The 21,864-nt window shown below is 41.8% G+C and overlaps 1 protein-coding gene across 1 annotated transcript in view; it reads right to left on the minus strand.

Moving 5' to 3' along the window:
• ppp1r9ba (protein phosphatase 1, regulatory subunit 9Ba) overlaps nt 1-21,864 on the minus strand; it is a 51,903-nt gene that overhangs the window by 10,522 nt on the left and 19,517 nt on the right. Inside the window, exons 6-11 of the mRNA XM_037791465.1 lie at nt 9,487-9,619; nt 8,800-8,920; nt 4,681-4,785; nt 4,142-4,277; nt 199-342; nt 24-77 (exon numbers count right to left, since the gene is read on the minus strand). Of these exons, the coding sequence (XP_037647393.1) occupies nt 24-77; nt 199-342; nt 4,142-4,277; nt 4,681-4,785; nt 8,800-8,920; nt 9,487-9,619 (693 nt within the window). The remainder of the gene's footprint in view (nt 1-23; nt 78-198; nt 343-4,141; nt 4,278-4,680; nt 4,786-8,799; nt 8,921-9,486; nt 9,620-21,864) is intronic.

Here is a 21,864-nt window from a genome sequence, read left to right on the forward strand (position 1 = left end):
AGGAGAAAGTTAAGTGTTCTCACCTTCCTCTTTAGCAGCTGGATCTCCGCCTGGGTTACGGCATGTTTAATCTGGAGCTACAGACAGACACACATTGACAGAGTATAAAAACTAAGATAAGAAAAAACAGCAACTATGAGTGAAATAAATGAATAAAAGAATTACATTCAGCATCCCAATGACGAAAATCACACATACCTCCTTGAATTTGTGGGCCAGCTTCTCGGGGTCCAGCTCCACAGGAGACAACATGTCCTGGTTCTCTGCCAGGTCGAAAACCTCAATGGAGTTGGGAAACACTGGACTCATCTCCTCTTCCTCGTCTGTCGCATACTCACCTGTCTGCAGGTGAACAGAGAGATGAAAAGAAAAACATTACATCTGTTAATACGCGCATTTGTGTTGTTGCCAAGAGTTAGATGAGAAGATTGATACCGCTCTCATGTCTATGCTGTAAATATGAAGAGTTGCTGTGTCGTGGGTCGCACCAACAATAAATCCAAAAATGCTGATCATTTGACACAAAAATGGGTCAATGAGTCCCACATCAGAACTGCGCCCATAGCAACGGTCTGCTATACATAGCAACGGTCTGTTATACATAGCAACGGTCTGCTATACATAGCAGCGGTCTGCTATACATAGCAACCGTCTGCTATACATAGCAGCGGTCTGCTATACATAGCAACGGTCTGTTATACATAGCAACGGTCTGCTATGAAGAAATAACAGACTGTAGAACTCCGTGATTGACCAATCAGAACTGAGTATTCAACAAAGCTGTGTAATAAGAAATATATAATAGAGGGGCTTTATAGCTCCAGGCTATAGACCAGACCAGCATGGTCTCTATAGCTCCAAGCTATAGACCAGACCAGCATGGTCTCTATAGCTCCAGGCTATAGACCAGACCAGCATGCTCTCTATAGCTCCAAGCTATAGACCAGACCAGCATGGTCTCTATAGCTCCAGGCTATAGACCAGACCAGCAGGGCGTCCTCTTCGAGGCTGCGCTCCCTTTTGGGGACAGAAAGTCGCTGTCACAGGAGAGAAAATGATGAACAGCTGTTGTGTAGCGGGTTAACGAGGCTTTCACACTGACATCTGAGGCTCATACAATACGTGAATATTCACTGTCAGTGTGCTAAATCACTAAATGACAGTGACTAGCATGGCTAGCTAACGTTAGCTTGAGTTATACAGTCATACATTAACGTTACAGCAGCATCAAACTGTGGTCTCCAGCTAAATCTCAGCCTAGAGATTAAACAGTTGGTTATTAACACGTTGGTTATTTACAGACAACACTTGGCATCACATGGCGACGATCAACCTTCATTTATTAAGGTATCGCGAACGCTCAGGTGCAGGCAAGGTCGGAAAATAATTATTAGACATGTATAAAATAAATATTTGTTTAACAAGAGATGAATGCATACGAGTTTGTCAAAATTACAATCCAAACATACGTGAAATTGCATTGAAGTCTATGAGATCTTGGGTTTTCTATCCCCCAAAAGGGGGCGCGGCCTTGACTTTTTGCGAACTACCCGTATGTGCCGGTCTGATGTATGCTGAGGAAGCAAATAAGCATTTCCCGAAAATGTCAAACAATTTCTTCATAATGTTACTTGCAGATCACAGTGACACCGTTACTTCCACCACTTTCTCTCTTCGTACATTGCTGTATAATTTCACTAAGGAGGAGTATGAGTGATATGAAAGGGTATAAATAGCAACTGGAGTCTGGAGCAGATCACAGAAGTATAAAATTACAAATTGTGTGAAATAATGCAGCCAATGCCTGTAAATATCCTCCACTACAAACATTCACATTGTCTTCCATCCTCTTCTACATCACATTATAGAAGTCATTTAGCTTTACATTCATTCATGACCACATCTTTCCAGAGTGAGACGGAGTAACTTTATTGCTGACAAAAATGCATTAAGTAAAATGTAATATTGGTCCTTGATGTAATGACCTTCAGCTCTGGTCTAAGACCAGCTCTGATTGCTTTTATTATGAGGCATCAAACTGCTGTTTCCATTAATATCCTCTGCTCTGCTGAATGCTGTCTCTGTGGCTCTCACAGCCTGCAACACTCATTCTCATGTACATTTTCTCATAGTTTTGGAGCTTCTATCATGAATTCTGTTGAAAAACTTTCTGTCTCTTTCATATATTTGGAAAAGTTAAGGATGTGTGCATGAGATGTGTTATAATTATTAAGACAGATTGGTGGTTGAAATCCCTGTTTAGGTGATTGATGAGCAGAGGACTGTAGCCAGACTTTTACTAAGGTCACAAGTACAGATTCCTCTGTAATCATTTTTAAATAACACAGTGGAACAGAAATCCAACCGTATTCCTCCAAATACTGCACTGTTTGAGTGGAAAAACTGATCTTTCAATTAAGAGCTGACAATCAGGGAATTGAGACATACTGTATGTTATTCTGGCTTTTTATTTCGATGTGTCCTTGAGCAAGACACTTAACCCCAAATTGCTCCCGAAGGCATAGCCATCGGTGTGTGAATGAGTATTTAGATCAGATCCTGATGGGCAAAGTTGGCACCTTAGTAGCTTCTGCCATCAGTGTGTGTGAATTGGTGAATACTGACATGTAGTGTAAAGAGCTTTGAGTGGTCGGAAGACTAGACAATTTACCATACCATATTCTAATTCAAGTGTTCTGAGAGAAAACTAGACTTCTGCTCCTCCTCATGGCTCTGTTTTCAGGCTTTAGAACATCTAGCCCGTGACGGGAGACTTTGACCAATCACAGGTCATTTCAGAGAGAGAGAGCGTTCCTATTGGCTGTGCTCCGGTCATGTGACCGGTACTTGGCGTTCCTTCACCAGATTTCACAATGGTGGCGGCATCACAAACTTTCTCATTTTACAGCTAAACCGTGCACTACAAGATGATTCTGAGAACATCTGAGGAGAGACAGAATATTAACCTAATTAACGTAACAGAATATGGATTCATATTTGATCAGCGCTGACTAGTTTGACCGTATGATCAGAGTTCAGAGAGATTGACAGCCGGCTCTCATAGACAGCAGCTGGACAGCAGACCTCAGATCAGCTCTGACTGCTTGTTTTCCTCCGGTCTGTGAAATCTTGCAGATGCCGTTAGGAGCACCGGAGGACACAGAGGAACATGATGTTTTTCAGGTTACCTGTTTCATGTACTACTGTCAGGAGATAGCCACCGTCTTATAAAAATAACTTTTTTTAATCATATTTGCTCCAATCTCACCTACTGCTGCTTTAAGTTATATTTGTTGTAATTTCAACCTCACCACATTATGATCTTGTGTCAAGTTCACAGTTCTGGTGAGACATTGCTTTCATTTTAATTTTATAGATTTAGTTTTTTGCCTTAAAACAGTCTAAAAGAAAATAGAATCAGCCCATAGAAAAAGCCCAACATGTGCAATATGTGTGTAATCATAGAAAATAAACTCTTCTTTATGTCATTATAATACATTCCCAGATATACTACTGAGGACATGATGTCAACAGCCTCAGTGGGAGCTATGCTCCTGCTGATGGAAAATGAGTTTAATCGCTCTGGACAACCTAATTCACTGTCTAGTTCTGCTGTAATTACAAGGCCCACTGGCCCCAGTGTTATGGATGAATGGAGTAATTAAATACATTTTGTTAATTGTAATTTGCTTTCATTGCCATGGGGGTTTGAAACAACAAACAATTGAAGTGGTCATTGTTGCAGTACTGAACCTTCTCTTACCCTTCCTGACCACAAGGTGGAGAAGCTGGACTGAGTTTGAAAGTACAGGACACGTGGTGGCACACAGACCGACATTTTGTCACACACTCTCTCTCTCACACACTCACACAAACACACACACACACACACACACTTCTCTCTTCATTGTTCATCTCACTCTTGTCTCTCTCTCAATCTCTCTTCTGGTTCCCTGCAGCTATTGAAGACTCACAAGCTGAGAGAGCAACATTAGCTGAAGATGTTCGGAGTTAATAAACGTGGCTTTAGAAAACCAGCTGTAGAAGTGCACACTGGAACACCTGGGGACGTGTGAAAGATGCATGAGGGCATATTGTTTATGCAGGTTTGGGCCTCCTGTATGTGCATTAGTTTGCCTACCTCTTCATCATCGTCCATGTATTGTTTGTATCTTTGCTCCATCATCTCTCTCTGCCACCTCTCCTGTTCCAGAGTCTGCTGGATCAGCTGAGCCACCTCGCTCTGCTCCCCCGGCTTCTCCCGACCAATCATGAACCTAGAAAACAGTCAAGATCCATCGGTTAATGTAACGATCTCAAAAACACACCATCAGAAATCGGAGAAATTCAAACACACGGCAGTGGCAAACCTGAAAACATTATTTCACACGCACAAATCACAAACAAATGCATAAAACCTAAATCTGAAAAATTCACACCGTACCAACTGCAAAAACATAAAATATATCCATCACAAACCTGAGCATTTTAGCATATACCAACCAAAAACCTGAACAAATATGCAATTTATATCACAAATCTGCAAAAAAAAGAAAGAAAACAGCTTCAAAAACCAAATAAAGGAATGCAGAGATTTAGTGCGTATTGAGCAAAAGAAGAATGAGAATATGCTCTAAAACAATGTGTGTATGCAGGACAGAGAGAGAGTGTGAGTCTGACCTGACGGTGCCGGTGGTGTTGCGGAGGACAGAGGCAGCGAGGCTCTGCGTGACGCCAACCAGGCTGGTTCCATCAACCTCCACTATCAGATCATTGACCTGGATCCTACACAGAGATAACATGTGGAAATGAACACACACTTTGAGGACAATACCCCCCCCCAGCCACAATGTTTGCTTCTCCCTTCAGTGCTACTGTACTATCCTTTCAGTGTTGGGTGTTTGATGGGTCTCTAAACTATGGTGTACGGTCTAAGACCTGCTCTATAAAGAAAGCGTCTTGAGATAACTTCTGTTGTGATTTGACGCTATACATACATAAATTGAACTGAATTGAATTGAATTGAATTCAGTGGTTCTCTTCTTAGGGTTTTTCACACCTGTAGCTGGGTTCATTTGGTCTGGACCGAGGGGAGAAATGATAAATTGTTGCATTTTAGTTCTGGTCCGGTTCCTGTTCACACGGACTTTTGACAAATGAACCAGAGGAGTGAACATGAAGTTTACAGACTGACAGGGAACTTGTTGATTGGACGGTTTTGCAGATTGTTATCCTGCATCATCAGGACCCACGTGGGGAAATCAAATTGCGGTGACTGACATAAGCTGATGCAGAACTTTAATGCTTCTGATCTGATGTGTATATTTATGTGTTTTGGTGTCACAAAGAGCTCACCAAGAAATAACTGATTATAATAATTATTAGTATTATTAGACTGCGAATTGGCTGGTAGAGACAGGACTGTACAAAAGTCCCTTTCTGCACTCCCAGATGACCGCACGGACATGCGCATGAGAAGTCTTGTACAGTGATGATTGTATGATTTAGGGCATATTACTGTGGGATCTCTGTCACACACTTTTGAATGGAGTTAATGAACTGACAAAGTATCCAGATTTGGATTGAAGCACAGCAGTTTTAACAGCTTTTGACCTCTTAATGAAGGAAAATACCTGCGCTGATGTGAATATGTGTTGATTTGCATAAATATGTTATATACATGGCCTTATACAGATGAACTAGAAGATGGCTTTGTGGACAGATTTCATGATCAGCAGATGGATTTATTAGTAGTTTAGCTTTTGAAATCATGCTGAAATCACATATCTGCCAGCAGACCTTTTCAGGTGGTCTTGGTTGGATTATTGGTCCGCACCACAGTTCAAATGAGCTTTCACACCAGCCCAAATGAACCGCACTATCCAGTCAAATGGACCTGAGTTTGTTGTAACCGAACCAAAAAGGTTAGGTGTGAAAGCACCCTTATTCTACCTGCTCATTTGTTTTTTTTGTTTTTTTATTATATTCTAATCTAATATCTTTGTCCTTTTTATAGACTAATCCAGTGGCTGAATGTGTGTTGTGCTCTCAGCCTTTACTGTGGTGGCTGAGTGGAACTAAACACATATCACGCTGACAGTGAAAGCACAGATGTTTGGGTTGTTCGCCCCACTCCAACAGATGTGTGGATGTTTTTAAGTCTCACTATTAACATCCACACTAATCTGAAATTGGTTAGGCTTTGGGGAAAAAAGAACAATAACGTGCTGCTTTTGTAAATTGGACGAGGGGCCTCCAAAGGTTTTAATGTTTTAAATTGCTGACAGGTGTAGACGCTAATGTCAAACACCAGATATGCACCAACATCAGTAACATTAGTGGGAGGCAAGCTGTCAAGGTCCTCCTAATTCCTCAGGATCAATATCATTAAAGGGGAACACCACCTAAATGAAGAATTCCACTACGTTATTCCCATGGCCGAGGAAGTTCAATCAATGTTAGTGAACATGAGCTCCTCTCTCTCAAAGCCAGAAACCAGAGCAGTAAGTCTCTAACTTGTGATGTCATCGGGTACAAAGTCTGGAGCTGCTCCATAGACAATGAATGGGAAACAATAAATGTTTATTTTTTATACCCAAATGAGCTTTATTATATCGTAGTGTTCTCAGTTGTAAAACAGAATGTTCCCATATACTCAGAACATCCCCCAGGGTGCTCTCTGTCATCTAGAACATCTTTCCCAGCTCATTGTCTATGGAGCAGCTCCACACTTTATACCCTATGACATCACAAGTTCTAGTTTTAGCACTCTAGTTTTTGGATTTGGGAGAGAGTTGTTCATGTTCACTGATATTTTTTGGACTGTCTTTACACATAGGAAGTAGAGCTGGGCGATAGAGCCTAAAAATAACATTGCGATATTTTTCGGCTATATTGCGATACACGATATATATTGCGATATTTTCAAATATCCTCTAAGCACTTCATAAATGCTCGATTTAACCCTTTGATGCATACAATCACACCAATATGATGATTCTTGTAGTCTGCAGTCTGCAATGTCTGCATTAAAACAGTCTTAAGTGTAAAGTAACTTATTGTTATGTTTACCAGTAAGCTGTTATAACATTGCTGATAATAAAAATGATTATTTTCTCACTAGTATAGAAAGACTCTCCAATCGCGAGGTTCAGCCTGTAACCAAAGCAGTGTAGTCTGGTCCACGTATTCAGGCTCACGGCTTTGGAGAGCACTTGACGAGCTTCTTTTAAGTTCCATGACATGAGAGCATCCTTTAAACCTATCTCGCCAGTGTGATCATACGGGAAGAAGCTCGCTTGAAAGCAATTACTCGTTAACTCCCAAGTGAGGATGTAATGTACGGTGATACTCAGTTTTGGCTCACACGTTCTGCTGGACCACAGATCGGTAGTTGTGGAGAAGTGGGTCATCTCTGTTAGCTGGTTGGCCAACTTTTCTCTCACTGAAATGTACTCTGGTAGAGCTTTCTCCGCAAAAATATTGCAACCAGGCAGTTCATATTTTGGATGAAGTGTCTTAATGAGTCTTTTGATTCCGGGCTTTTCAACTACGTTAACCGGCGTTGTGATGTAGTTATTTACAGCGGCCGTGATTTCTTTCCATTTTGCACTTTTTTTATCATATGGGATTGCTTTGGAAAGCGAGGAAGCCAGAGTCATTTTCTTCTGGGCTGGTTCTGGTTGCTTTGGTCGTGTTTTTGCTACCGTACTCGCTTTGCTGCTTCAGTTCTTCCGCTTTCTCCGGGCTCCTTCTCTCTCCGCTGCGTCCCTCCAGAAACAAAAACACACTGGCCGAATACGTCACCCACTCGCCCAGTAGAGAGGTCTGGATGGGGGCGCAGCCTGTGACGTATGTGTGTGTGTCTGTGAGAGGGAGCCGGAGGGACAGAAGGAAATGCCAAAGCGAGTCTCATGCCGGCGGGGTGGCTTAAAAACATTACATGACAATTTGTAGTCGATGTTTGCGATATAGTCGTTCTCTACACTGGGCGTGGGCAAGCTGCGATACATCGACTACGTTCAATGTATCGCAGCACACCCCTACTAGGAATAACAATTTTTAATTTTTTACTTCAATTTTGTAATGTATCGCTCCTTTGCCCCAGTCAAGAGCTTCTCTTTATATGTTGTCTTTCGCACGTCTTTCTACATTTCTGATGATGAACGATTGACAGATGAATAGACCGGTGACAGAGAGATTCTTCATTTTTTAAGCACTTTTGCCAAGAAAACTGCAGAACCGTTCATTCTAGAATGATCCGCGATTCCCATTCTCTATGTGTTGTTGAAAAGCTGATCGATTTAAAGGGAGTAGATGACTATACTGTATGTGCAACATAGAAATCGGTTCTGCACTTTTCTTGGCTCAAAAAATGAAAACTATTACATACATTATAGTGCTATACGCGGGTTTACATGTGAGGTGCCACTGCAGTCACGACTCCTCTACTTCCGCCTACAACTGGATTTGTCTACACACAGTGCAATCCTGTCATGTATAATAAAATACAGTGAAGTCTTAAAATGTGTATATCACGGCTGAAAATAGTCCCCGACAATTTACTCCTGTTTGATTAACGTTTAGTAAAACCAGCTGCTTTAGGAAATCACTGAGCCTTTGTTAGAAATGGAATTCTATATTTGTGTAGGCTGAACCGACACAGTGGTTCTGTTATTTTCATGAGATATGTTGACAGTTTGTTGTTAGAAAGCAGATAACAGAGGATGAACACTTCTATTCAAATTCCTGCATGAGACACAAAGACAAACAAGCATAAAGGACAGGTGGACAGGGTACCTGCCGTCTCTCTGTGCAGCTCCTCCATCGGTGACCGTCTTCACAAAGATCCCCAGTTTCTCCAGACCCATATCAGCTCCTGCACCCATACCTATGATGCTGATACCCAGACCCTCGCTGTCTGGAGACACACACACACACACACACACACACACACACACACACACACACATACACATACACACATGGCACAAATAACATCATTAAGAATATATAGGCTGTATATAGGAATAGTCAGTATTGTGGCTGATGGTCTGGTTTGCTTCTGGAGGTCATATAGAGACATCAGAGTTACATTGAGACTGTTTCAGAACCAGTTAAAGGTTCCTCACAGGAACTTTAACAGATTTATCCTTATTCAATGCTTTAAAAATTAAACATAAATCAGTATTTTAGCTATTATGCCGTGCTGAGAGCAGCTGTCACGGATGGTTGCTGGTTCCAATCCATTACCTTCAGATTTACTAGCTGCTAATGAGGCTAATCCGCGCTAAGTGTAATCCCATAAAGGGATAATGGAGTGAATGTCTAACAGGCCCTGTCAGTTGTGTGCATGTGATAGTGTGTGTTTGTGTGTGCGTGTAGTTACATAAGAGGCTTGACTGAGTGACTCTCAATGATTGTAAAGATGTGTGTGTGTGTGTGTGTGTGTGTGTGTGTGTGTGTGTGTGTGCGTGTTGTGTGTACCTTTCTCCAGCTCTACAGGAAACAGGTCCAGCTTCTCCACTCTTTTCTCCAGCTCATACTCGGCTGAGGCCGCCATGGGGTCAACGTCGTCATTACGCCGATCGTAGTCTTCGTTAGAGTAGGTGGTGAACACCTAAACACGGGGCAAAGGTCAAAGGTCATCATATAACGTCGAACTATAAAGCAAGGAATCTCTGTATGTCTATCTGTCTGTGTGTCCTCAGCATATCTCGAGAACCGTTCATCCCATCTACTTCACACTTGACGGGTGTATTGCTGGGGACCCAAGGACGTGCAGGGTCGAAATTAGTGCAATTTGGACATGCGACATGTTCAATAATAATAAACTTTGAATAAACAAGCGAACAGCACTCTGTGCAGCAGTGGGGGCGGAGCTTCAGGGCTCTGCAGACTGAGTGGAGTATGTCGTCCACAGCGGGCCTTCACAGGCTGCAGCTCATTGACTGCAGTTCACTTTTACTGCTAGATGCTGGATAAACTAACGTTACAACCAAACTCTTCTTCACTTCCCTGGAGTCAACGAGCGCTGAGCACTTCTCGACAATGCTGCAACCAGCACTTAACCTAAATACTTACCTTACCTACAACCTAAATATCGGAAAGAAATTAGGTGGCGTTAAAATTAATTTGCGTTAACGAGTTATTATCACGATAACTTTTTGGTGACCCTGATATAATCTGCTGCTACACACCTGTGGGTCCCGACCCAGTCTCTGGGAATCACTGCATTTTGACTTTCTATTGTGCAGCCATGTTATTGTAGGTATACGGGACATACAGAGGTACTGACAGCAGCTCTTGTTGACATTTGATCACAATTGTACATTTTGTTACTTTGAGAATGAATATGTAGGTGCCTGATCAATGCAGTGTGCATTCTCAGTATGTATACTGTACTTTCAAATGTCCTTTATTTATCCTTGTAACAAGGTCACAGTTACTCATCGTGATGTACTTCTTCATTGTATATCATTAGCATACATATGTTGGACCTAAGACAAAGAGTGACGTGTAATTAAGCAGCTCTGGAAGTGGTCTGGTACCAACCACAGGAGTCTCAATCGGATTCTAGCCACTGCACCTTTGAGAGAGCAGTATTAGACAATACAATCCTCCACCAGCCAGTTTGCACCAGTGTTGACTCACTGCACTACCCTTAGAAAGAAGCAAATGTGGGAAACATACATAGATATTATTTTATAAAACATCTGTAACATCTTCCTTCAGAGGATACAAATCATAAATGATGCGTGAACAGACTCACTTTCCCCATCGCCATCCCATCTTTCAATTTCTCCCACTCTCGATCACGCCCCTCCCCCTCTCTAGAAGGTCAGCAGCATCTGTCTCCCCGGTGACCATCTCCATGATCACGTGGCATGGTTTCCGTGGCAACCACAGGCTTGCCCAGCATGAGTTTGGCACTGGCACTGACCTGCTCTCTCTCTCTGTCCCTGTCTGGCAGATATGCTAATATGTGGTGTGTGTGTGTGTGTGTGTGTGTGTGTGTGTGTACATAGAGACAGACTTTATGTGTAGGATGTGCTTGTTACTGTATTATTTACATTCCCCTTAATGTAGAAGACTGAAGTACACACACACACACACACACAGACACAAACCGGGTCAGAGGGCGTGATTGTTAAACTGTTTCCTGTAGTCACATTTCCTTCCTGTTGAGTAACTTTAAAGCTGTGTGTGTGTACATGAAGCTTCAGAGCATTCCCTGTACACATAATCTCTACTTTGCCACAGAAATACCAACACAAGAACTCACAGAGAAATAACAGCCAACAGATGGAACAACAACTAAATGTAACGTTCATCACTAAAAACACTAGTAAATGAATAGTGACATGTCAAATCAAGGGAGCAAGAAGGTCCATATAGACGTCACCTGATTCAACATACAGTAGGTGTGGGTCCCAGATCATGCCCTACCATCAATTATATCACAGCATGTACACACGATGTCATCATTAAACAAAAAAATCCAAGATGTTGGGTATATATTAGGGGTGGAATGGTTCACAAAATTCACGGTTGGGTTCATATCACGGTTTTTGGTTCGGTTCGGTTCATTTCTGTCACAGCGAGGAGGTCATGTTCTGATTTCAACATGCTTTTCATTTATTTGGCAAAAATAAGTTAAAAAATAAGTTAACAAATGTTTGCCTTAACAAAAGTATGGCTTCCATAACATCAACTCTTCTTCATTGTCAAATCTGAACTGAAAGAAAAGGTCTTCTACAGTCATTAATGCAAACAAAAAGTGCAGCTTTGTTATTTTCATATAAATATGATGTAATTATAGATTAAGACCATCAACATACATTGAAGCATAAGCTCAACCAGAACTAAACTAAAAAAAGGCTCCCATACAGCAGAGCCAAACGATGCTGGTGGATCCTCTAACTGGACTTTATCGTGTCCACTCGCACTTCATCCCTGAAGGAGGCTGAGTCACGCTTCATCAACACATGAGCAGTAAAATCTGGTCTGCACTCGCCGAAACTGAGCCAATAGCAACGCACGACCGCAACTTCAGTTACACTGCTCATGTGTTAAACCCCATACCTCAAGATCCGTGTCCACCCGTGTCCCAGCCTCCTTCCATAGGCCTCGATTTCTACAAAAAAATACACAATCGGCCTCATAACTTATTTCAGATGAACCGAACAATTCATACACGACCCGAACCATGACTAGCGAACCGAACGGTTCAGACTTTATACCTGAACTGTTCCATCCCTAGTATATATTAGTCAAATGTGTCTAGGGCTGGGTATCGGTACTCCATACCTTCAAGGTATCGACCGAAATAACTCAGTACCAAGGAGTATCGCAACTTCTCCAGTCAAACTATACCTGAAATCCATCCTTTTGCCCATACAGCCGGGATCAGCTGCCTGCAGAGGGCTCTGAACACGGAGATGTCTGAGCCGGTGACTCGCAGCTAACGGTGCTAACAGCTCTAGCAACGACAACAGTGCTGACAGAGCTAACAGTTTGAACCTGGGGGGGGACCGGAGGGTGGGTGTTCCGCCATCGTGGGTCAGGGGACGGCGTTGTCAGCAGTAACTGCTGTATGAGGGCTGTGCAGTGTGGCGGCAATCAGCTGGCCAGTGGGACACACACACAGCTTCCATTCACAGGATGGCTGTCGAATGAAGTACACTGTTGGTATCGTCATGTTTTAAACGATACCCTACATGTGTCTCAATACACTTAGTCACTTTTATGGTGTATATAGTACATTTGATTTTTGTTTTTCAATTCATCATCTTGTATACTGTAGATGCTTATAAAGTATATAGTATCTAGTTTTAGCAATTTTAAGATTACTAATACATACTGTACATCAGTTCTTTAAAGATAAACTTCACTTCATACTTGCGCAAGAGCACTACTTGTCCATGCAAGTCCAGACGAGTCCCAAGTGCTTTAAATAGTAAAGTTTTAGGAAAAAATACATGTGTTTGGGAACTAGTGAGCATACGACTGGATAAATGATACTTGGATTATACTATACGAGCTGTGTGAGAGGTTATAAACGGATGTTTTGATCCACGGACAAGGTTTTACTCAAGAATTAAAGGTAATATGGGGTGAGTAATTGATATACAAATGGTCATTTTGGGGGTGAAGTATTCCTTTAACTTCCTTTTGCTGCTGTGACACTTGAATCTCTCTGTGTGGGATCAATAAAGTTAATCTTAATTCATCTTAAAACAGAGTTTACAGTCAGCCTAGCAGCTGAGGTTGTGCTTTGAGCTATATATCTATTCTAGATAGATCTTTTGTTTAATCAGAAACATGCTATCAACATTGGCTTGGTAGTGGTTAACAAAAAAGATGTACCAATTCACCTTAGCCAAAGGTAACATCTTTAAAACAACTGAACCAATTCAATTTAGAATCAACTAAAACAGAGAAGCACAGCAGTTTATCACTTCATCACTCCACTCACATGAGGGCTTTAACCTTTTACTGCAACAATAAGATGCTTTTAGTTTGGCGGTGTGGCTCCACTCATGTGATACGGTGGAACAAATCTGACCAAGCTTGACACAACCCTAACCCCCCCCTGGCAGAGCCTGAAATACTCCACTTTTAACAAACATGAATACATATCAAAATAAACATTTAAAACTCACATATAACTAAACGTCAGAAATCCTCAAATGTTGAACATTTTTGCTTGAGAAAAGACTTACACAATTAATTATTTATACTGTAAAACGACTGTCAATTAACTTTCAGTCACTTGATAAATCCGTTAATCAATTGTGCACGTAAACAGTGAGGTCAGTGTTCAGATTGAGCTTCCCCTTTCTCCGAAGGCACTTTAAAGCAGAAATAGCAGCAGCCTATTTATTGATTGAAATGTGCAGGGAAAGGGCCTGAATGTAGAGTCATGAACCGTTCTATGGTGGCCCTGTTCACAGCTACTATTAACCAGTGTCCTGGGTGATCGGATCACTAGTAGACAGCTCCAAGTACAGGTGTGAACGCACTCAAGACGTATTGAGATCCGATCACTCAGACCACATTCAGAGGTGGTCTGGTCCAAATAGGACCACATTGTGTCAGCAGTGTGTAGTGAATGTGTCCTGGGCCACATTAAGGACCGCCTATGCTCCCCATGTGAATAGACAGGTTGACGCGAGCACTTGTCAGCCTCGCAGCATAGAAACGGCCTCTGTGCTCTACTGTATCCTGTCGGTACCACTGTATTATATTAAAATATATCTGATCTATAGGCTACACACTTACAGACTATCGGGCTAGGCACGCCAAGGTCATTATTATCATACAGTCCGAGATGTGTTGGTGTTTTTGTTCCCCTGCTTTGCACGGAGCTGATACCCGCCCACTCGCTCACTTACCCGCCCGTTAACTCTCCTCCCCGGCTCTCTGAAGCTCTGTACCCCTACAGGCTGTTGCCTGGCAAGTTCGGCAGCATGGGGGTCCCTGGGGACCGCCGGTACAATAACCTTTTATTTTGATGTTAATAAAATGTACCTGAATTCAGGAATATGTAGGATATTACTACTGACATTCATGTAATATTATGTCACAACATCTACTGTATCATCCGTGTTTACTACATGTTTATTTGCATATAGAGCGGGGAAGTGAGATCGGATCACAAGTGGTCACTGAGGACGCATTTGGAGACACATTGTAATGCCAGGTGTGAACAGACGTATTTAAAGCTGTCCACTTGTGATCCGATCACTCAGGACGCATGTTAATACCAGGTGTGACAGGGCCAGTGTTAGTGCTCTCTATCCTGACTTAACCTGGCTGAGACGTCTAGGTGGACTGGACCCAAATACAGGGCATAAGAAACACCCTGTTTATCCTGTTGCTGCCGTGGCTTGTTTGTTTTCTTGACCAAAGTTAGATAAGATAATGGATACCACTGTCACATCTCATATCTTAGCATAAAGACTGGAGACAGGGGGAAGCAGCTAGTCTGGCTCTGTCCTATGGTCACTAAATCTGTCTCCCAAAAAATAGTCAAATCCCAAATTGTCGTTTTTACACTTTGGTTTTTGTACGGATTAAACAAAGGAGATACAAAGTGTTCATTAATGAGCTTTAGAGCTGCTGGTAGGTTAGCTGTATCCAGTCCTTAGGCTAGGCTACGCTAAGCTAACCGGCTGCTGGCTCCTTCTACATATTAGGGTTGGGCGATTGACTGAGTGCATTAACGGTTTATCATTTGATTTTGCTAATTTAATGGTCTGCCTCCAAAGAAGGAGTGAGAGACGCTGCTCAGCAGGCAGCCGACACAGTGCTAAAACCAAGTGTGGAGATACTCAGCGACAGACTGAGTAAAACCGAGCTAACCAGCGCAACGAGGCTAGCAACGGCAGAGAGATAATGGGCGTGTAGAGCCAGTATATCTCTAACTCGGTGAATTAAGGTTTATTTCAACCAAACCAGAGTCGCTGATTGTTGGAACAGTGGAAAGACGAACCAAGACGGTTTGGTGAGTTTTATTTGGTTTCTGTTGAGTTTGAAAGATGGTGTGTTTTATGAGTTAACAATGCAATGAAGCTAGTTTTAGTTTGGTGAAAGAGAGAGGGGCGTCGCACACACACACCTGCGCCAATATATTGTCAATCGCTGGTTGTTAGGCTGACGGTGAGCGGTCAGATCATTTTAACATATCGCTTAACCCTACTACATATTTACTGCAGAGACATGACAGTGGAATCAATCTTTTCATCTACATTTCGATGAGAAAGTCAATAAGCATATTTCCCAAAATATGAAACTATTGTTTTACATAAATTCTGAAATTTTGGGATGTAAGTCATGCTAACATTTAATAATGTGTAGTGCTAAAGTGAACAATCAATTAGTCAATCAACAGAAAGATCACAACTGTTTTGTTAATCAATCGCTTAAGTCATTTCTTTTTTTTGGGGGGGGGGCATTTTCAAGCCTTTATTGATAGGACAGTGGATAGTTTAGAAAGGGGGAGAGAGAGAGGGGGCGACATACGGAAAGGGCCACAGGTTGGATTCAAACCCAGGCCGCTGCAGTTAGGACTCAACCTTGTTATAAGTCCACTCTACCAACTGAACTATCGGGGCGCCGGCTTATGTCATTTCTCAGGCAAAAATGTCAAACAAACACTTACAAAACAAAATCATGTTAGTCATGTTATTAAAACTAAGCTTGGTTACACTGAGAGTCTCTACCATGTTCTGGTGCCATTTAACGGTACGGGCGCGCTGCTTCTTTCCTCTGCTCTCTGTGTCGGAGTTTGACACACACACACACACACACACACAACAGCGCTGTGCAACAGCGCCATGCAACAGCGTCATGCAACAGCACCATGCAACAGCATCGGAGATACTGGGTTTGTTTACTTTTTCAGAGATCCTTTATCGATTTGTTCGAGAAGAGGATTCACTGGTGTGGAAATAACTGAACTGAACAAACTGAATTTCTATCTTTTGTTGTTTATTGCTATATTTCTGAAAAGTGGTGTTTCGTTTTTTTATTGAACTCTGGACTCTGCATTTCCGGTGAATGTTATTGGGACTTGCATTTGATTATCTTACACTGCACTCCCCTGATCCACTTAGTTTGAACCGATCCAACAGCATCCAATCAGGTTTCAGGAGAAACACATGAAGAACTAATGTTATGTTACTGAGCACCAGTTGGATCCAGTTACTCTGCTGCTAAAATTACATTACATCTGGTGAGTTGGGACTTGACTTGGGACTTGGGACTTTCTTGTGACTTGCAAAACAATGATTTGGTCCCACCTCTGTTAGTCTTTACCCAGTGAAATGTCAGGAAGGTATACAAAATAGATACCGCCCAAGCCTAGTATTCAGGCTTGAATTGATTAACTGTCAAAATATTTAAATTAATTTGCTTAAAATTTTGCTCTGGTCTCTTCTCCAAGTTTGTATTCAACATAATTATATATATATATATATATGCTGTATATTAGTATTATCTCAACGAAATGTACTTAAACAAATGTAAATGTGACGCAAAAAGGCAAATTATTATTTTGGCCGGTAAAAAATATGTTTGGCCGGTGGATTTTTTCATCTCCCAGTCACCTTGGCTGGTGAGTCAAAAAGATAATTTTGGACACTGGTTGTCATACTATGACAATAAACTGAACAACTTTGGGTTTTGAAGTTTTGGTCGGACAAAACAAGCTACTTGATGGCATCGCCTTTGGCTCTGGGAACCTGTGAGGGATCTGTTCATGCTGGAGGCCAAACCTTCCTGCCACAACAGATCCACAATCACACACCTCCTTCTCTACTCCTTTATGATCTCAATCAGGATCGGGTGCATCTCTAAACTCTGTGAAAAGGACGACTTCATTAGCTGTTCAGCTCACATCAATACACACACCTGGTGTCATTTCTTCCAAATAAAGCTCCACTTTGTGATTCTTATCAATCAGCTTCCTCTGCCTTTGTGTGTGTGTACATACACACGTTTTCAAGGAAAACAAACACACCCAGCCACATTCCAACGTCTTTTTGCAGACGTACAGAGGTAGCCTTGTATTCAACTCAGCACAGACACATCCAGTGGATGGGAGTAAAAGTGAAATGCAGGACGACCTGCTACTTCAACAGGTTTTCTACAGGCTGTGATTGATCATTTAGAACCCTTTACCATGATGTTGTGTTCATGTGCTAGTGGGAAAGCACATCATCCAGAACGCTGAAATAAGCTTCTAAACAGTGTTGTAATCACATGCTGCGGGGGCAGGTTGGACACTTGCTAAGTACTGGAGGAGGTTTGAGCTCTCCTGACTGACTTTTATTTGAAGTAACTCAAGATGTCAACAACAATTACTAACCAGTTTTGAAAGTGAGTAAGAGCAGCCAACATGCCTGGGCAGTGAGTCCCAGTTCATTGGCTCTGTTCCCTGCAGCACAACACCTTTCTGAACATGTATGGAAGAGGAGTTACACTCATCATGTCCCTTTCTCTCAAAGGGCTTCATTCAACCCACATGCTGTCATGTTGAATCCTTTATGGATACTATAGAGCTCAACATTGAGGTTCTGGAAGTGAACATTAATATTCTGAATCAAGGACTTTAATGATTAGCCATAATGCAGTAACCAGCCAAGGTAGACTTGGAGCTACAAAACTGGGAAAATCTATATCAACCTTGCTTTAAGAAAAATATGTTTTATTCACATCATCATTGAGAAGTACTACACTATCCACAATCCTAAAGTGTAACAGAGTCGTCGCTGATTGGTGGAGCTCGTTGTTACCATGGTAATGTTTACCACACCCACGAATGGCTAGTATGTGCTTGTATGTGCTGCTCCACGGTCTCGGTCATGTCTAGAAGGTAACCCACAAGTTGCAAAACTCTCGCAAGGTTAAAGTTAGGTATTGACCTTGAATGGTTAAAGGCAGGGTTGACGATGTTCTCCAGTATCCACTATTTGTTCTATTGGTTGAAATGGTCTTTACACCCGACAGTGATCCATTACTGATGAGCTCTGAAGAAGGACCGGAAAAGAGACATCATCTGTAGCTGCTGTAATCCTGTAACAACGTCTACCAATCACTGTCTCGAGGTCTGCTTGGAAAGAACCAATCAGATACCTCCCCACCTCCCTGCTCGTACTCTACCCTTGACGTGCACCAGCCTGAACTCAAAGCACGTCGTCGCTGCCGCACGTTTCCTGGAGAATGGAAGAGAAAACTCAGCCCTGCAGCAGCACTGCCGTGGTTACTTGTCATGAGGTAGCGTTGTTGAGGTGAGGTCCTCTCTCCGCTCTGTGTCTGTGAAGTAGTTACGATGCGGCGGTGCTCGTGCATGTGTGTGTGTGTGGGGGCGTTGCCTTGGTAGGAGCCCCGAGGGGGTTGGGGTGGGGGGTGGGGGTTAGACGGAGCTCCTGAGGCTATGCTACTTTCAAATTATGCTAGCTTTCCAACATTGTCGACCCTATCTTTAAGGTTAGGCATTGACCTTGAATGGTTAAGGTTAGGCATTGACATGGAATGGTCAAGGCTAAGCATTGACCTGGAATGGTTAAGGTTAGGCATTGACCTGGAATGGTTAAGGTTAGGCATTGACCTTGAATGGTTAAGGTCAAGCCTTGACCTTGAATGGTTAAGGTTAAGCATTGACCTGGAATGGTTAAGGTTAGGCATTGACCTCAAATGGTTAAGGTCAGGCATTGACCTTGAATGGTTAACGTTAAGCATTGACCTGGAATGGTTAAGGCTAGGCATTGACCTGGAATGGTTAACGTTAAGCATTGACCTGGAATGGTTAAGGTTAGGCATTGACCTGGAATGGTTAAGGCTAGGCATTGACCTGGAATGGTTAACGTTAAGCATTGACCTGGAATGGTTAATGCTAGGCATTGACCTGGAATGGTTAAGGTTAGGCATTGACCTGGAATGGTTAAGGTTAGGCATTGACCTGGAATGCTTAAGGTTAGGCATTGACCTTGAATGGTTAACGTTAAGCATTGACCTGGAATGGTTAAGGTTAGGCATTGCTCTTGAATAGTTAAGGTTAGGCATTGACCTCGAAGACCTTCGAGATATGACCCATGGTCTGCTCCCGGATTTCAAAGCTGGGCCAACATGGCCCACAAGGTTAAGCATTGACCTGGAATGGTTAAGGTTAGGCATTGACCTCAAATGGTTAAGGTCAGGCATTGACCTTGAATGGTTAACGTTAAGCATTGACCTGGAATGGTTAAGGCTAGGCATTGAAAACTTTTTTTACATTGCCAAAATAGTTCACAGTAATGTGTTTCTTAAAACATCTGAGGGGAGAAATAAGGCGTGCAATATATCTTCATTTTTGATCGAAAGATTTTTACAGTTTACACAGGCGGCGAGTCGCCATTCGCAATGGTTTATGGGAAGAGTAGTTCCTTCACTCTTAAAATAATCATGTACACAGTCTTGTGCCTTTGCCTTTTTTTCCATTTACCTTTTTTTTCATTTAGGAACTAAAGCCTGTTTTTATTCCAACAAAATGATGAAATGAGTCAGATTCTCACACTGTTGTCAAATACAGAACTCTGAAAAAATAATAGAAAAAAATACTTATTTCGACTCCAATCCAGGTCTGTTTATTTGATATCCCTGCCATACTGAAAATCTAATGATTAGGAGGTGGTGTGTCTCGTGGTGGAAGCAGACAGGAAGCTTTCTGATGCCCAGTATAGTAGAGTGGCTATCGCGGTTCAAGCTGTTACCCTTTCCGTCCTTTGGCTGAAGTGCCCTTCTGACCCAAATAAATAAATCAATATATAGCATGTACTCTATCATGATGATGACTAGTTGCATTCTTATTGCCACTGCTGTTGCTGTTATTCTTAAAAATAGAATTGTGAGAACACTTGCCAAGGTATCATTCAAAAGACTCTGATACACTGTACAGTATTCATTTCTTTTAATGACTGGAAAGAGTGAAAGTTCAGCACCAGTTGTTCTTTAATGTTATATAAATAATATACCGTTATACCTAACTGTTTCATTCTTAATTTGTTCTCATTAATAAAGTAGTTAGTATGACGTTAGTAGTATAATATCCAGAAGGAGGGGCTTGTGTGCTCTTAACTATACTGACATTATTTTTTTTATACTAACACTACATTTTATGCTAACGATAATTCTTTTAATATTAACGCTACTTTTATTAATGCTAACATTATTTACTTAAATGCCAACGGTACTTATTTAAATGCAATGACTAACTTTACGTTGTCTGGGTTAGCGGCATCATCACTGCTAGACTCCATTTCTCTGTGGAATTTCATGTGTCATATTAACTAGCTAGAGACAGATGTCTATCAAAGTGTGGCGTGTGGTAGAAAAGTTTGGGAAATGCAAGAGTGAGTGTCACATACAAATTGAAACCAAAATTTGTTTTAAATAAGTTGTTTTACTTCTAAATCCTGAAAATGTTCATGTTTTCAATGTCCATACAGCACAACCATAATCATTTAGTAAAATGGAAACCTACAGTATCGTTAATTTTCTTTTTTAAAGAATGAAACCCGATTACATTTCATATCCTGGATCTCACTGCAGTCTTATTGTTGACTGTGGTTAAGGTTAATGCAGCTTTATAATTAATCTTACTGTCACATTGTTCACAGTGACAGTATCCTCTAAAGAGCTGAGACAGAGATAGAGAGAGAGCTGAGGGAGGCAGCTAAAGGAAGTGAGCCTTTGCAAAGCTGGTTTCAAAGCAGTCGCCTGCAAACAGCTGAATCATTATGACTGAAATGTCTCGCAACCAATTCCTACACTTCCTTATTTATTTATCTTCAATAAATGTATTGTCTATGTATATTTTCTGTAGGTGTATGCTGTGCACAAGAGACGTATATGTCAGGCTATGTATGTGGTAGGACGTGATTTCATGCTAGTGTGCCAACATCAGTGCAACAGTGAGAAGAAAGCATCTGACTGGGACAATTCTGATGCTTTCTGTGTGTTTGTTTTATGATACTGAACAAGAAACGGTGGTCGCACATCACGAGCAGACGTTGATGTGCTTCGCTAGGCAGCTAACTGTAGTGGTTACCTTAGTAGCAAACAACGCTGCCTCAAGTCACAACTCTACTTTTAGCTGCTCTGTGGCTGAAGAGGTCAGTGGTTAAATGCTTTAAAGTCAAAGAAAATGCTAAGAATCTCTTTTTGACCTGACGCCTAGCCTGAAATTCCTACTTATTATCTTCTACCGCCTGCTTAAAGCTTCAGTAGGCAGTAGATTTTTGGCATCATATGGCAAAAATTCCATAATAATCCTTCAGCATATTGTAATTCAAGTGTTCTGAGAGAAAACTAGACTGCTGC

Source organism: Sebastes umbrosus, chromosome 14, assembly GCF_015220745.1.
Source record: "Sebastes umbrosus isolate fSebUmb1 chromosome 14, fSebUmb1.pri, whole genome shotgun sequence".
NCBI lineage: Eukaryota > Metazoa > Chordata > Actinopteri > Perciformes > Sebastidae > Sebastes > Sebastes umbrosus.